Source organism: Puma concolor, chromosome C2 (genome assembly GCF_028749965.1).
Source record: "Puma concolor isolate L17-30 chromosome C2, mPumCon1.1.hap2, whole genome shotgun sequence".
In the NCBI taxonomy this organism is placed as follows: Eukaryota; Metazoa; Chordata; class Mammalia; order Carnivora; family Felidae; genus Puma; species Puma concolor.
In genome coordinates this window covers 93,025,410-93,041,340 of record NC_141675.1, presented here as the reverse complement: position 1 = coordinate 93,041,340, position 15,931 = coordinate 93,025,410, and the positions used below count along the sequence as shown (strand labels likewise).

At 34.4% G+C, this 15,931-nt stretch overlaps 1 protein-coding gene and 1 non-coding gene across 8 annotated transcripts in view; both read left to right on the top strand.

Annotated features, from left to right (window-relative positions):
- The window catches only part of STXBP5L (syntaxin binding protein 5L), a 403,067-nt gene that overhangs the window by 82,636 nt on the left and 304,500 nt on the right, over positions 1 to 15,931 (top strand). For all 7 annotated transcript variants that reach the window (XM_086675312.1, XM_086675318.1, XM_086675315.1 and 4 more), the window contains exons 4-5: positions 7,918 to 7,999; positions 12,101 to 12,201. In XM_086675312.1, coding sequence (XP_086531438.1) covers positions 7,918 to 7,999; positions 12,101 to 12,201 — 183 coding nt within the window. The remainder of the gene's footprint in view (positions 1 to 7,917; positions 8,000 to 12,100; positions 12,202 to 15,931) is intronic.
- LOC112850528 (U6 spliceosomal RNA) lies at positions 8,195 to 8,304 on the top strand. The gene has a single exon (XR_003222652.1). It is a non-coding gene; the product is annotated as a U6 spliceosomal RNA (small nuclear RNA).

The following is a 15,931-nucleotide window of genomic DNA, read 5'->3' as shown; positions in this document are numbered from 1 at the left end:
GTCTACGGTTGGCATACACAAGTTAGGTAGTGAGTGTTGGGCCTGTGTTGGTTCCCGCTGATGGCTATGTGTTCATGCTGGTGGGGGAAGAAAATGGCACCTGCCAGCTCCTTTGTTCCTGGAGAAGTCCCTCAGTGAACCCTGCCCCTCCAGACATGCTCTGAGATTAGTAAATAACTCTTCCTCCAGTCTGCCTGAGATGTTTATTAAGTTGCTGCTTCTGTGCTATATGTCTGTGGGCTTTTTGTAGTGCTGTCTCTTTAAAAGCAGAGACAGCTTCTGATTGCCTCTGGGCTCTCCCAGAACTGAGAAGCTTATTTTTTAAATTCCAGGTTTTAAGTCATGCTGGTTGTCAGCACTCACAAAATTTGGCCACTCACTCTAGTTTTCAAAGCCAAATGTCATGGGGATTCGTCTTCCTCATGTGGGCTTCCCAGTGTGATAGTCTGTTTCTCTCCCTTCTCTGTGCCTGATGCTGTCTCCCCCCTTGGACAGCCTATGGTCTGTTTAGCTCCCTACCACATCGCTGCTCTTCCTACCTCTTTGATGTGGCCTCCTTTCTACTACAGTTAGTTTTGGAGTTTGTTCTGCCCATATTGTTTTCTGGGTTATTATCTCGTTATATGGAGTTATCTCTGGAGTGTTATATATTCATGGGACAAAAAGGTGAACTTAGGGTTCTCCTACTTTGCCATCTTTCCAGCCTCTCTTATCTCTTTTTAATGACAGCCATTCTGACAGGTATGAGGTAATAGCTCTTACATTTCCCTGGTGATTATTGAGGTTGGGAATTTTCTTTTTACCTATTGACCATTTGTATGTCTTTGTGAAAATGTCTGTTCAGGTCTTCTGTCCAATTTTTTAAAAATTTTGCTTTTGATTTTTATGCATTCCTTATACATTTTGGATATTAACCTCTTATCTGATACATGGTTGCAAATATTTTCTTCCATTATACATATTGCTTCTTCATTCTGTTGTTTGTTTTGCTATATAGTAGCTTTTTAGTTTGATGTAGTCCCATTCGTTTATATTTATTTTTGTTACTTGTGCTTTTGGTGTCATAAGCAAAATTGCCAATATCAACGTAAAGGAGATTTTTGCCTCTGTTTTCTTGCAGTATTTTTTTTGGGGGGGTGTTTAGGTTTTATATTTAAGCCTTTAATACATTTCATGTTACTATTTCTGAATGATGTGAGATAGGGGTTCAGTTTCATTTTTTTTTCACATGTGAATATCCATTTCTGTACAGAGAACACCCAATACCATTTGTTGAAGAACCTGTCTTTTCCCTATTGTGTGTTCTAGGCTCCTTTGTCAAATATCAGTTGACTGTATATGTGTGGACTTATTTCTGGGCTCTTGATTCTGTTTCACTGGTATGTGTCTGTTTTTGTGCTAGAATCATACTGTTTTGGTTACTATAGCTTTCTAATACAGTTTGAAATCAGGAAGTGTGATAGCTCCAGCTTTAGGTTTGTTTCTTAGGAGTACTTTGGTTACTTGGTTCTTTTGTGGTTCCATAAAAATTTTAGGATTTTTTTTTTCTATTTCTGCGAAAACTGGAATTTTGATAGGAATTACAACAAATCTATGGATAGCTTTGGGTAGTATGAACATTTTAACAGTATTAATTCTTCCAGTTCATGAACACAGGATATCTTTCTATTTGTGTCTTCTTCAATTTCTTTCATCATTATCTTAAATTTTTTATTTTACAAATCTTTCACCTCCTTCTTTAAATGTATTCCTAAGTATTTTATTGTTGTTGTTGTGCATGTGTGTTTTTCTATTACTGTAAGAAGGTTTTGTTTTCTTTATTACTCTTTCTGATCTTTTGTTGTTAATGTATAGAAAGGAAACTGATTTCTGTATGCTGATTTTATATCCTGCAACTTTACTAAATTCATTTATTCTAACATTTTTTGGTATTATCTTTAGGTTTTTCTACATATAATTTTATGTCATCCACAGAGATAATTTTACTCCTTCCTTTATGATTTAGATGTATTTTATTTCTTTTTCTTATCTTATTGCTTTTCCTCGGACTTCTAGTACTATTTCGAATGGGTGTCATGAGAGTGGGCACTGTTGTTCTCTTGATTTTATTTATTTTTATTTTTTAAAGTTTATTTATTTATTTTGAGAGAGGGGGAGAAAGAGAATGAGAGAATGCATCGGAAAGGCAGAGAGCAAGGGAGAGAGAGAGAATCCCAGGAAGGCTCCACACGGTCAGTGCAGAGCCGGATGTGGGGGTCGAACTCACAAACCATGCCATAATGATTTGAGCCAAAATCAAGAGTTGGTCACTTAACTGACTAAGCCACCCAAGGTTCTCCCTCTTGATTTTAGAGGAAAAGCTTCCAACTTCTTTCACCAAGTATGATGTTAGCTGTGGGCTTGTGGTATATGGCCTTTATTATTTTAAGGTATCTTCTTTCTATACCCAATTTATTGGGAGGTTTTTTTTTTCATGAAAGCATGTTGAATTTTGTCAAATGTTTTTTTCTTCATCTTCTAGAGAATTATATGATTTTTATCTTTCATTTGTTAATGTGGTGTATTATTTTGTTTACTTATGTATGTTGGACCGTCCTTGCATCTTAGTGATTAATCCTACTTAGTCTTGGTGTCTGATTCATTTTGTATGCTGTGGAATTGGTTTGCTAATATTTTGGAGAGAATTTTTGCATCTATATTCATCAGGGATATTGGCCTATAATTTTCATTTCCTGTACTGTCCTTTTCTGGATTTGGTATCAGAGTAAGGTTGACCTTGTAAACTAAGTTTGAGGGTGTTGTCTCCTCTTAATTTTTTTAGAAGACTTTGAAAAAGATTGGCATTAATTCTTTAAATGTTCTGTGGAACCATCTGGTCCTGGGCTTTCTTTTCGTGGGAGGTTTTGATTATTGCTTCAATCCCTGTAGCCATTGTTAGTCTGTTTAGATTTTCTGTTTCTTCATTACTTATTCTTGGTAGGTTTCATGTTTCTAGGAATTTATCCATTGCTTTTGGGTTATCCAATTTGTTGATATATAGTTGTTCATAGTAGTTTCTTATGATTCTTTGTATTTCTGTGGGGTCACGTGTAATGTCTTCTCTTTCATTTATAAGTTTATTTTCCTCTTTTTTTCTTGATTGATCTAGCTAAAGGCTTATTTTGTTTATCCCTCCAAAAATAAATATGGCTCTTAGTTTTATTGATTTTTTCAATAAAAAAATAAAAAATCTCTGTAATCTTTATTTCAGTTATTTCCTCCCTGATTTTTATAATTTCCTTTTTTTCCCTGTTAATTCGGGCTTAGTTTGTTCTTTTTCTAATTCCTTTTGGTGTAAAATGGTTGTTTATTTGAGATCTTTCTTTTTTCTTAATTTAGGCATTTGTGGCTATAAACTTTCCTTGTAAAACTGCTTTTCCTACCTCCCATAAGTTTTGGTGTGTCTTATTTTCATTTACATTTGTCTCAAGATACTTTATGATTTTCCTTTTGGTTTCTTCTCTTATCCATTGGTTGTTCAGGATTGTTTGTGTGTTTTTCTTTCTTTTAAAAATTTTTAAGTTTATTTATTTATTTTGAGGCAGAGAGCAGGGAAGGGGTAGAGAGGGAGAGAGAGAGAAAATCCTAGGTGGTACAGAGCCCAATGTGGGGTTCAAACCCACAAACCATGAGATCATGACCTGCGCTGAAATCAAGAATCAGATGCTTACTGACAGCCATCCAGGCACCCTACAATTTTGCATTGTTTAAATTCCATTTTAGTGAATTTTTCAGCTTTCCTCCTGTTACTGATTTTTAGTGTAATACCACTGTGGTCAGAAAAGGTACTATAAATTGTTTCAATATTCTTGCTTTGTGTTCCAACATATGATATATCCTGGAGAATGTTTTGTATGCCCTTGAAAAAAGATGTGTATTCCGGTCTCTTGAATGTAATGTTCTTTATATGTCTGTCAGGTCCATTTGGGCTGTAGTGTTATTTAGGTCCACTATTTCCTTCTTAATTCTGTGTGGATGATTTCTCTAATGTTGAAAGTGGGGTGTTTAAGTGCCTTATTATTATTGTGTTCCCTTCTATTTTACCCTCCAGTTCTGATAATATTTGCTTTAAATATTTAGGTGCTTCGGTGATGGTACATACATATTTATAACTGTTATATCCTCTTGATGAATTGACCCCTTTATTACTATATTGTGACTTTTTCCTTTTGCCACTGATTTTGAATAAAAGTCTGTTTTATCTGACATCAGTATATTTTGGGTTACCATTTTCATGGAATGTCCTTTATCATCCCTTCAATTTCAGCCTATGTATATCTGTAAAGCTAAAGAGAGTCTTTTGCAGACCACATATCATTGGATCTTGTTTCTTATCCATTTAGGCACTTTGTGTCTTTTGATTGGAGAATTCGTTTATTTACATTTAAATAATAGATAGGTAAGTACTTGATATTGCCATTTTAAAAATTATTTTCTGAATTTTTAATTCCTTTGTTCCTTTGTTCTTTTTTTCTCTCTTAATTTGTGTTATTTATATATATATATATATATATATATTTATGTACTTTAATTCCTTTCATTTTATCTTTTATGTAACAATTATAGATTTTTTTTTCTTTTTGGTTACTATAAGGCTTATATAAAACATCTTAGAGATATAATAGTCTAAGCTGATAACAGCTCACTTTCAATCATGTACAAAAACTCTACACTTTTATTTCACCTTCCCCAACAATTTATGGAATTGTCACATTTTACATCTTTATATATTGTGCATCCATTAACAAATTATTGTAGCTACAGTTCTTTAAATAGTATCCTTAGTTTTTATAATAGAGATAAAAGTGATTTATATACCACCATTAAAATACTAGGGTATTCTGAATTTATGTATTTATTTACTCTTTATAGTGAGTTTTATACTTTTATGTTTTTATGTTGTTACATAATGTCCTTTCATTTCAGCTTGAATCCCCTTTCATGTTTTATTAACAGCAAGTTTAGTGGTAATGAACTCCCTTAGCCATTGTTTGTTTGGGAATGTCTTTATTGTTCCTTCATTTCTGAAGGACTGTTTGGCTGGGTGTAGTATTCTTGGTTGGCAGATTTTTTTCTGTCACTACTTTGAATATAATATCCCACTACCTCCTGGCCTGCAAGATTTCTGCAGAGAAATCTACTGATAGACTTATGTGAGTTCCTTTGTATGTGACAAGTTGCTTTTCTATTGTTGCTTTCAAAATTATCTCCTTGTCTTTGACTTTAAACGTTTGATTATAATTTTTCTGAGTAATTTCTGGGTTGATCTTGCTTGGGTTCCTTAAAAAAATTTTTTTAAAAAATATTTGTTTATTTTTGAGAGACTGAATGCGAGCACGGGAGGGCAGAGAGAGTGGGAGACACAGAATTTGAAGCAGGCTGCAGGCTCTGAGGTGTCAGCATGGTGCCTGACATGCAACTTGAACTCACAAACTGTGAGATCATGACCTGAACTGAAGTCAGATGCTTAACTGACTGAGCCACCCAAGTGCCCCATGAGTTCCTTTGAACTTCCTGTACCTGGATATCTACGTCTTTTCCACAGTTTGAGAAGTTTTCAGCTATTTTCCTTAAATAATCTCTCTGCTTCTTTCTCTTCCTTCTCTGGGACTCTCATGATACAAATACCAACTTGCTTGATGGTATCCCATAATTTACTTAGACTTTCTTCACTCTTTTTTTGTTCTTCTGTCTAATTTCAGATGATTTATCTTTGAGTTTGCTAATCCTTTTGTGTGATCAGTCCTGTTATTGAAGTTATGTTCTAAATTTTTCATTTCTGGCATTGTATTCTTGAGCTCTAGGATTTCTGTTTGGTTCTTTTTTTATAGTTTCTGTTTATTAAATGTATTTTGTTCATGAATTGTTTTTCTGATTTTGTTTAGTTGTGTTCCTTTTGCATTTTCATTCACTTTTTAAAAAGATGATTATTTTGAATTCTTTTCTGGGTAAATCATAGATTTCCATTTTTGGGGGGTCTGTTACTGGAGTGCTATCAGTGCTCTTTGGTGGTGTCATATATATTTAATTCTTCATGATCTATGTTGCCTTGCATTGGTGTCTGTGCATTTGTAGGAGCAAATGCCTCTTTCAGTTTTTATAGAATGGAAGGTAAAGGCCTTCTCTTGTCTGTTCCTTGGACTGATAGTATTACTTCTAGAATCACAGTTGTGCTGGGTTGGAGCTGGTTACAAGGCTGTCACTGGATCTGCGGTAGAGTCTGTGGTTGGGCTTGTTACCAGGGCTTAGGCCAGTGTGGATCATTTCTGGTCCCTGGGTGCATACTACTGCCTGTAGTACTTTGTTAGTAGGGTGGTACTGGACAAGGCTTCACGTGTGGCTCCTGTTATCAGGTAAATAGACAGTGGGCTTATTATCAGGTAGATGGTGGGTGTGGCTCCCATCAGATCCCTGGGAGAACTGCTGCCTCCTTACTTGATGGCTCCCTAGTTAGGCAGGATTGACCCTAGACTGTACCTAAGAGGTTCTGGAACTGAGCCTCAGGGCTGTTTTACAATCCACAAGAAAGATTAGGATTCTCAGACTGGCTCTGTGGACAGAGATGGGCATGTCTCCCTCCAGGTCACTGAATAGGCTGAATTGGTCCCTGATCATGGCTTAAGGAGCTCAAGTTGAGTATAGGGACCTTTCAGGATCTTTTGGAGTACAGTTGTAGCTCTTACCAAGCCCCTGTGCCTGTAGGACAGCTCATGGATTGAGGCTGGAGGTGTCTCCTGTCAGGTCCCTGTGGCAGCAGGACTATTCACAGGCTGCAGTTGGAGGGGTTGGAACTGAATATAGGGCCCTTTCAGAGTTATCAGGATTGCAGGTAAGAATGTTTCCCACTGGGACCCTGGACCTTCAGGATTGTTGGCTGGCTGTGACCGTGAGGAGGCTGGGATCATGTATAGGCCCTTTTAGGATCATTGGGAGGACAGATGGGAGTGACGACAGCCTGGACCTCTTGCCAGCAGGCCTACTTGTGGACTGTGACTGGAAGGGGCCCAGAGTAGAATATAGGGCTCTTTCCAGATCTTCAGATGCATAGATGGTAGTATCCTCCACTGGGACCCTGGACCCTCAGGACTGCTGGCCGACTGTCAGACTGTTGCTGTGAGGAAGATAGATCCCTTTCAGGATCTCTAGGGGTACAGACAAGAGTGTCTCCAACAGGGTCACTGTGCCAGCAAGATTGTTCCTAGACTGTGGCTGAGAAGGTCTAGAGCCTAGTTACAAGGTTGTTTAAGAATCTATGGTCTGCTTGAATTTGGTGGGCTTACTTCCAATGGCTCCTGCACTGTACCCAAGAGGAGCTAGAGCTGGTTCAAAGACCACTTCCAGTCCACAACTGATGTAAGGTCTGTATGACTACCACCTGATTTGGGTAGGAGTGACTCTTCCAGGTCTCTTGGCATATAGCAAATTCTGGTGACCCCAAGTTGAATGGGGGCTGTAGCTGAGTTCTGAGGGGGGGGTGCAGAGCTATTTCTATTTCTGTAGTTGAGACTACAGTCAGTAAATCAGTTGCCTGGAGTAAGCCTGCCTTCTCAAAACAACTCTTTTCATTCTTGGACTGCACTGGGGTTTTGCAGCCTCCTATATGGATCTGGAAGCTCCCAGGAAGGCACTTTTGTCTGTGCATGGATGCCAAGTTGTTGTCAAGAAGGGCATTTGTGCAAGAGATGTCCTATTTGGCCATTTTGTTGTCCTGTGTTACATAATGTTATTTGCATCAACTAAGATATTTTGACTCTTTATTTACAAAAATCAGGATAACTTAAAAGCAAAACATTAGATGCTAAGTAAGTTAGTTTTTTCTTTACTAATTAATACTAGTACTAAGTGAAATCTTAGAATCCTTGACATTTATTATATTAGACTCGGGAGACCTGGAGTTGATTGTTATTGCCAACATGAAAGTGGTGCAGCAGTCCTGCAGCTCCAGTTCTTGATCAATGAGGTAAGGATTTTCTTGACTATCACAGAGGCATACACATATGCACTGCATTAGTTGATGTGATCTTTTTAATATTATGATATATAAAAATATATTATTTTTATTTAAATATGTTATATTTTGTATATTCTAAATGCTTAAAGATATATATGTGTGAAATATTATTCATGGTCACATTTCTTAAAAAAGAATATTTCAGTGCTCACTTTGGCAGCACACATACTAAAACTGGAATGATACAGAGAAAGATTAGCATGGCCCCTGTGCAAAGATGACATGCAAATTTGTAAAAGACTATTTTAGTATTTGTCAATTTATTAGATTGTAAAGGAAAAAGGTCGTACCAGAAGAATGTTATTGTTATTCAGCATAATTTACAGATTATTTAATTTTTTTAAACTTACTAAAACCAATTGCTTCCTTGATCACTAAATTTTTTCTGCATGCCAACTTAAATTTTATAATCCAGCACAAACTTCATGTTTTGCCTTTATCTTTCATGAAATAATCTTTTCAGTTATTTACCTATGGGTTCTGCTATCTATATATTTATACATATTTGTTGGTATATGTATGCATTTGTATTTATTTGTATATCCATAGGTATTATGACCATTGACTCCCTACTCCATCCCTGTTTTTATAGACCTATGGTGATAAAGAGCCTCCTAAAGACAAAGTATGTAATTAATTATAAAGCTCAGAAAGGTTGCAGATCTTTCATTAGTTGAAGACTTCTTAAAGCCTTCTGGACTCATATTTTTATTCATATTTTAAGTGGGTCATTGAGTTTTCTAGACCTGTGTTCAATTAAGTGAGCCAGTCAATGCAAAAATGCTTTAAGGATTTGTGCCATACTGGGGTGCCTGGGTGGCTCAGTCGGTTAAGCGTCCAACTCTTTTTTTTTTTAATTAATTTTTTTAACGTTTATTCATTATTGAGAGACGTAGAGCACGAGCATGGGAGGGGCAGAGAGAGGAGACACAGAATCTGAAGCAGGCTCCAGGCTCCAAGCCACCAGCACAGAGCCCCTTGTGGGTTTGAACTCACAAACCGTGAGATCATGACCTGAGCCAAAGTCAGATGCCTAACTGGCTGAGCCACCCAGGCGCCCCTAAGTGTCCAACTCTTGATATCTTCTCAGGTTCTGATCTGGTGGTTGTGAGATTGAACTCTGCATCCGGCTCCATGCTGAGCATGGAGCCTGCTTGGGATTTTCTCTCTCCTTCTCTCTCTGCCTCTTCCCCACTCATGCATGTGCTTTCTTTCTCTCTCTCAAAATAATAATAATAAAAAAAAGCATTTGTGCTGTACTGAATTTAGGCACATAGCAGACTGAACTCAGTGCCTTGAGAAAAAGAAAATGAATTATTGCTGATTGTTTCCTTATGACATGAATGATGATTTTATTCACTATCTCCATATATTTACCTATATTTTTCCTAAAAATTTTATAATAATAAACGTGGGTAAAATGGTTCATAGAGCTTTGTATCAGAGATAGTTAAGGCATGAAAAATTTGTGATGTTGGCAAATGTCCACCCTTTACTTCTTTTGGCTGAAAATCTTTCTCAGAAGATTGACAAACCTAGCATATTTTACCTTATAGTTATATTTACTATGGGATACCACAATGAGAGAGGGAGATAAAGAAGAAAAGGGAAAATTTTTAAAAACATTTTATTATAATACTTGTCACTAGTATTTAGAATGCCAAACTTTTTGAAGTCTCAATGTTACTCTGTAAGTCTTAGTAGAGTGATCTCAGCCTTTTGCCTTCTGCATGGCTGTTCACTAGCAGGTATAACTTGTTTCTAGGTGATTTTCTCTCATTTTGATCCTCTGAGAATCATCTTGAAATCCTTAGGTTTACTTCTGTGCTGTATAACTAAGTAAAAAGAAAGCCTTTAACATCCTTCAGTTTCCATCATCTAACCAGAACTAGTCACCCTGATCCATCTTACACTCAGCTCTTTTACCTTTTTCCAAACTTCCTAGTCTGACCTCATGGCTGGTGTTTTTATTTGTTTTTAATCTTTTCACAAATTTTTATTACTTGTGCTTCTTACAGATTCACTTTGCTTTTATAAATAAGTCCTAGACACCTGCTGATGTGCTTACTTTCTTATGTGTCTTATAATCTTTATTGGTGGTGTTATGCTCAGTGGTACTGTTCATGTCCCTCCAAAATGATAAATTGTTTCCTATTTTTGTCATAGAATTAATAATTCTATGACTTCCTTCTTAGATTTATTTGGCTATTAAACTGATGTTGAACATATGTTGCTTTATTTTAATTCCATTGCCTTTGGCATATTGTATCTTTTGTATAGCACATAACTATTTATAGAATTTTTATTAATTTCATGTATCATGTTCTATCCCCACCCTAGTCTAAGTGAATTTCCATTGTCCTTAGAAAGGAGATCAACATCCTATATCTAAAAAATTAGCCTATCAACACTGGCAAGCAATCCTAGTAACATTCCAGTTTGTATATAAGAAACATTTGGGGACAGTTTATACATAAAACAAGCAAACAAACATAAAAATCCTCAAGGCCTGTATACAGTACATTTTATTGCATGGAATGTAATTACGGGTTCATGTTAAAGATATATATATGAGTGTATACTTTTAATCATGTGTATTTATATACTAATATATAAATGTGCAAATTATATACATTTTAAACATATTTTAATGGATATACTCTTGGATTATGATTGATGTTTTAAAAGCTATTCTTTGAGCCTGAAATCACAGGTATACAATATGAGGAGAAGCATGATAGGATACATGAGCATTTTTGTCTTAGGAATCTAAATGTTCTTCTATAACAATTTCTATCTTCTCTTTTTTAATCCCTAATGAAGAAATAAATTCTGGGAATTTCATTATAGTTAATCTGATCATCTAAATGGGATAATCATATTGATATCTGCAGTTGATATTATAAACTATGAAAGGTTACTTGTAACAGAGTACTTTGGAAAATATGAAAAGAATTTTAGATATCTCAGGGTATGATGATTCTGCAAGATCTGGCATTTTCAGCTGGGAAACCTATAATGGTAAAACTTCTGACATAGTTTAAGATGTTCCTAGCTCACGTAAATAGTTTAAGCATACATATCCATGAAATCATACATGGCAGCTAGTTATCTGCCCTTATGGTATCTGCCATATTAAAAGGTAGAAAACATACTAGTGTATTTGAAATATAATTTATTTGTATTTGGACATAATGTAAAAAAAATCTTTGTATTATTTTTGTAGTTATACTGAATTCTAATTGGAGAAATGTTTTCTTTTATTAAAGGTGTTTTCTTTTATCACAGATGAAGCTTCTTGAAACCAGTTAATTCTTGAAAATAAATTATACCACATGTACTTTTTAGAAAATATATATAATTTACAACTGTACAGAGAATCTTTACAAATGGTGAATAAAATATAAATATAAAATATAAAATATGACCAGATTGCAATTTTAAAACTTGGTTGGATATTTTCTTTTCTGGAAAGCTACATAGTATGTATGCAAATAGTAGAAGTGAGAAAATTAAACCTAGTTTTTCCCAAAGAAAATATAAAAAATTTTTTTCTAAGGTTTTTTTAGTGTTTATTTACTTTGAGAGAGAGAGAGCATGAGCAGGAGAGGAGCAGAAAGAGAAGGAGAGAGAGAATCCCAAGTAGGCTCTGCACTGTCAGCACAGAGCCTGATGTGGGGCTCAATCCCATGACTGCAAGATCATGACCTGAGCCAAAATCAAGAGTTGGACACTTACCTGAATGAGCTACCCAGGTGCCCCTACAAAAAATTTTTAATATCCATAACGATGCTACAATAATTATTTCTCTCCAGTGGCAAATGCATATTCCTTGAGCTAGTCATCCTGACTAGCAGTAGTTCACTTGCTTCTTCTATTCAGCATTCTTAGCCCTCCTGATTGAAGTATGTACAATAGTTTTCTTTACATTTCTAGGTTATATAGATACAAGTAACTCTTAAAGTAGTGTAAAATATAGCAAATCAGCTTGTTGGTTTTGCCTAACAAAAAACAAACTCACTGACTTACTTTGTCTTCTTTTTGTTTCAGGGTGCCTTGGTTAGTGCGAGTTCAGATGATACACTTCATTTGTGGAACCTTAGACAAAAAAGGCCAGCTATTCTTCATTCTCTTAAATTTAATCGAGAACGGTAAGAATGTTTGAGTTAAACAATTTCTTAATGTATGAAAAAAATATTTCCTGAGAAGGAAGGTTAGGTTTCAAGGTTAACCTTGAAAGACTATTTTTTTCATAATCTTAATATCTAGAAATAACTTAATGTTAGCCTTGTTTTTATAGTTTATTTCATAGAAAATTCATAACTGATATAGATTTAATCATCTACTAATGGGGAACTCCTAACATTTTTATTCTCACTGTAAACTGGCACTACAACAATGATGTGTTCTTTCCCCTAGGCCAGGGTGCTGAAAACGCCCTAAAATTTGAAAGTCAAGTAAATACTAAATGTATTTTTATACTTTTTGATCATGGCAATTGTGTCTTACATTTTCAGTCTTTTGCTTAAATATTTTTACATGAAAAAAATAGCAGGAGAAAGTTTTAGATTCCAAAAATATTTGTTGAGCAGTACTACACATTCAAGCTAAATGTTTTCAAAAATGACAATTTGATCAGAATTTAGATTCCCTCATTTTGGAATGAAATATTAATAATGAGAAAGAAAATTGAATGGAAATGGGAAAAATTAATAGGTTTTATATCTAACTACCAAATTTTAATGTTTCTAATGTTGTATTCAATTAGTCCTAGAACATAATTCACATCTACTCAATTGATAATCCACCTGGAGATAAAGTAAAATTTGTATTTCTTTATCTGTCTCTGTAATTTAACTATAAAATAACCTGATATTTGTTTATTATTTGGAAAACAATCTAACTCTTTGCAGTGAATGAGAAGGGCCTTCACAGGAAAATTTGATGTTAATGAAAGGAAAAGAAACCCCTGAGAAGTAAATTTACACAGATTAGCAAGTACTGTTCAAATTGAGGTAGGTGAATAATGGAGGCAGGCAGTCATTGCTGAGAATTCAAGATAGTACTTACATTGTTGAATAGTAATACTTTAATATGTAATCATCACTATATGGGCAGAGCTTAATGAAGTGAATCTGTTTTTATAGCTATGTGAGAAAATAGGATGGCAGTTATGCAGACATTTTTTTTTTTTTTTTTTTTTTTACCTGAAGCTTTTTCTTTTTCTGTTTGGGTGCATACTATACTATTTAAATAATTAATCCTCAATATTCTGAGTAATATTCATGAGTATTATTTCTACAGTATTTTAGGATTTGGCATCAATGGAAATTTTTATTATACTTAGTATATTTTGAGAGGAGAGAATATATATTTTAGATGTTTGCTAAAACTAGATAGAATTTATTTAGATCTAATTTTGGTTATATTATCTTAAATTTTAAAGTAATACAACAGAAGTTTCAGGATATTGAAAAATTTAAAGATCAGTCAAGAGTTGTTATACTATTCCTGTTTTTTACCACTAAAAATATCATGTACTCAGATATTGACATACTGATTTTTTCTCTTTCACTGTTTGTAAGATTTTGTTTGTTTTTTGAATGGACTGAGTAGATCTGGCCCTACACTTCTGTGTAGATGGACAGAATAGGCTTTCCCCCCTTACAGTTGGAATGTTGAAGGAAATGTTCTGGCTCCTTTCATGGCCCTTTGTGGAGTGGGGGAAAGAAATGATGGTGATGATTTCCAATTATACTTTTATTATCTCAACTGAAGTACATTTAACTGTTAGCTACATAAAAGAGCAAGCCGGCAGATTTTGGATAAGTTTAAATCATAGGAATTGTATAGGTACTGCTTATTTTAATGCTGACAAAAATGTGATATCTATGTGGTTGACAAAGATAAATTCATCATCTTGAATTTGAAAATAAATTATCTTGACTTGAAATAATCATTAACTATCACATTCTCTTGTATAGGGGGGAAATATTTTTAAACTTATGATAAATAGAAGCCTTAAGTCTGTAAAGGAGAATTTAATCAAGCACTTTTTGGAACTCTAAACCTTCTTAAATTAGTCATTTCACTATGTAAATTTCTATATATTCTTATGCTTATGCCAAATATATATTTAATTTATATATTTTATGCTATAAATTTTAGGTTATTTTTTTTATTAGGGCAACTTCAACCTTTGGTCTTAAAATCTTTGAGGCAGTAACTGTTGAGAAATAGGTTTAGATATTTCAGCTGCTTCTGGGGAATTATCCTTGGATTCCCTTAAAATCTGATTTTAAAGCTAAATATGGAAGAGCAACTGTTTTGATCTCTGTGATGCATGATCTGAAAATGAGTAAAATAAGTCATTTATATTTTAGTCCTTGCTATCACTGATCATAAATTGTACAAAGTTGGGTAAAGCATAGAATTGTTTTATATGGTTCTCAAGTAAAATTCAATAGGTAGACTATGACATAAAGATGTTAAATTATGTATACTTATATCAGAGTTTATTTTTTCTATCTGTGGTGTTCTGATAATTAATATCATCAGAGTACTTCTAAGGAATATTAGCTAAGTTGCAGGGAAGTAATATTTTAAGAACCCTATAATTTATGAAATATCTAGCAAACTTGATCCATCAGAGTTGGCTTTTGGGGAAGTTTGTACCCCCAATTTGAAAGGTAGTATTGCATTATAAAGGTAATTTGAATTCTGTTTATTTAAGAATTTTCTTGAATAATTCATATTTAGCTGGATTAACATTCAAAAGATGTAAGTTGTATATACAATGAAGGATCTTTCTTCCACTCTTCTTCCTTGGACATTTAGTTCCCCTCAGTAGAGGCAAGCAATGTTACTTATTAATTTATTATATCTTTCCAGAGCTTCATTATGTACATATATAGGCAAATACATGTAACATAATTTTCTTCCTTATGTATATATAAGCAAATATGAAAATACATATTTTTGTTACACAAATTATAGCATGTTTTACACTTTTGTACTTTTTTCACTCTCTTTATAATTTATTCTAAAGATTATTCCTTATTAGTACATAAAAAGCTTCCTTATTCTATTTTATTTTACTTACTCTTTTGGTATGTGTGTAAATGTTACCAAATCAAGGAACTGTGTAGGGGTGCCTGGCTGGCTCAGTTGGTGAAGCATGTGACTCTTGATCTCAGTGTTGTGGGTTCGAGCCCCCTGTTGGGTGTAGAGATTATTTAAAAATAAAATCTTTAAACAAACACACATATTGGGGTGCCTGCATGGCTCAGTGGGTTAAGCATCCCACTCTTGATTTTGACTCAGGTCATGATCTCATGGTTGGTGGGATTGAGCCCCATGTTGGTTTCTGCACTGATAGCATGGAGCCTGCTTGGGATTCTCTCTTTCTCTCTCTTTCTCTCTCTCTCTCTCTGCCTCTCCCCCATTTGTGTGTGTGAGCATGTGCTCTCTCTCTCAAAATAAATAAATGAACATTTTAAAAAGCTACATTAAAAAAATAAACTATGTAAATATTAAGTGTACACATGAAATAATTTTATACCCATGTAACAAACACAAAAATCAAGAAACATAAAATTACTATAACTATGGAAACTACCCCCCCACTCCGTTTTATCTTTCAATCACTAACCCCAGGTATAATACTATCCTGATTTCAAACACTACAGATTAGTTTGCCTGTTCTTTGGGAAGTTATAAATGTGATACCATACGTATACAGTTGTTTATGTATAGCTTCTTTTGCTCAATGTTATATTTGTAATTTCAGCCAGGTTGCATGTAGCTATAGTTTATTACTTTCACTGTTATGTAGTATTCAACTTAGTGAATATTCTTCAGTTTGATTAACCATTCTACTTT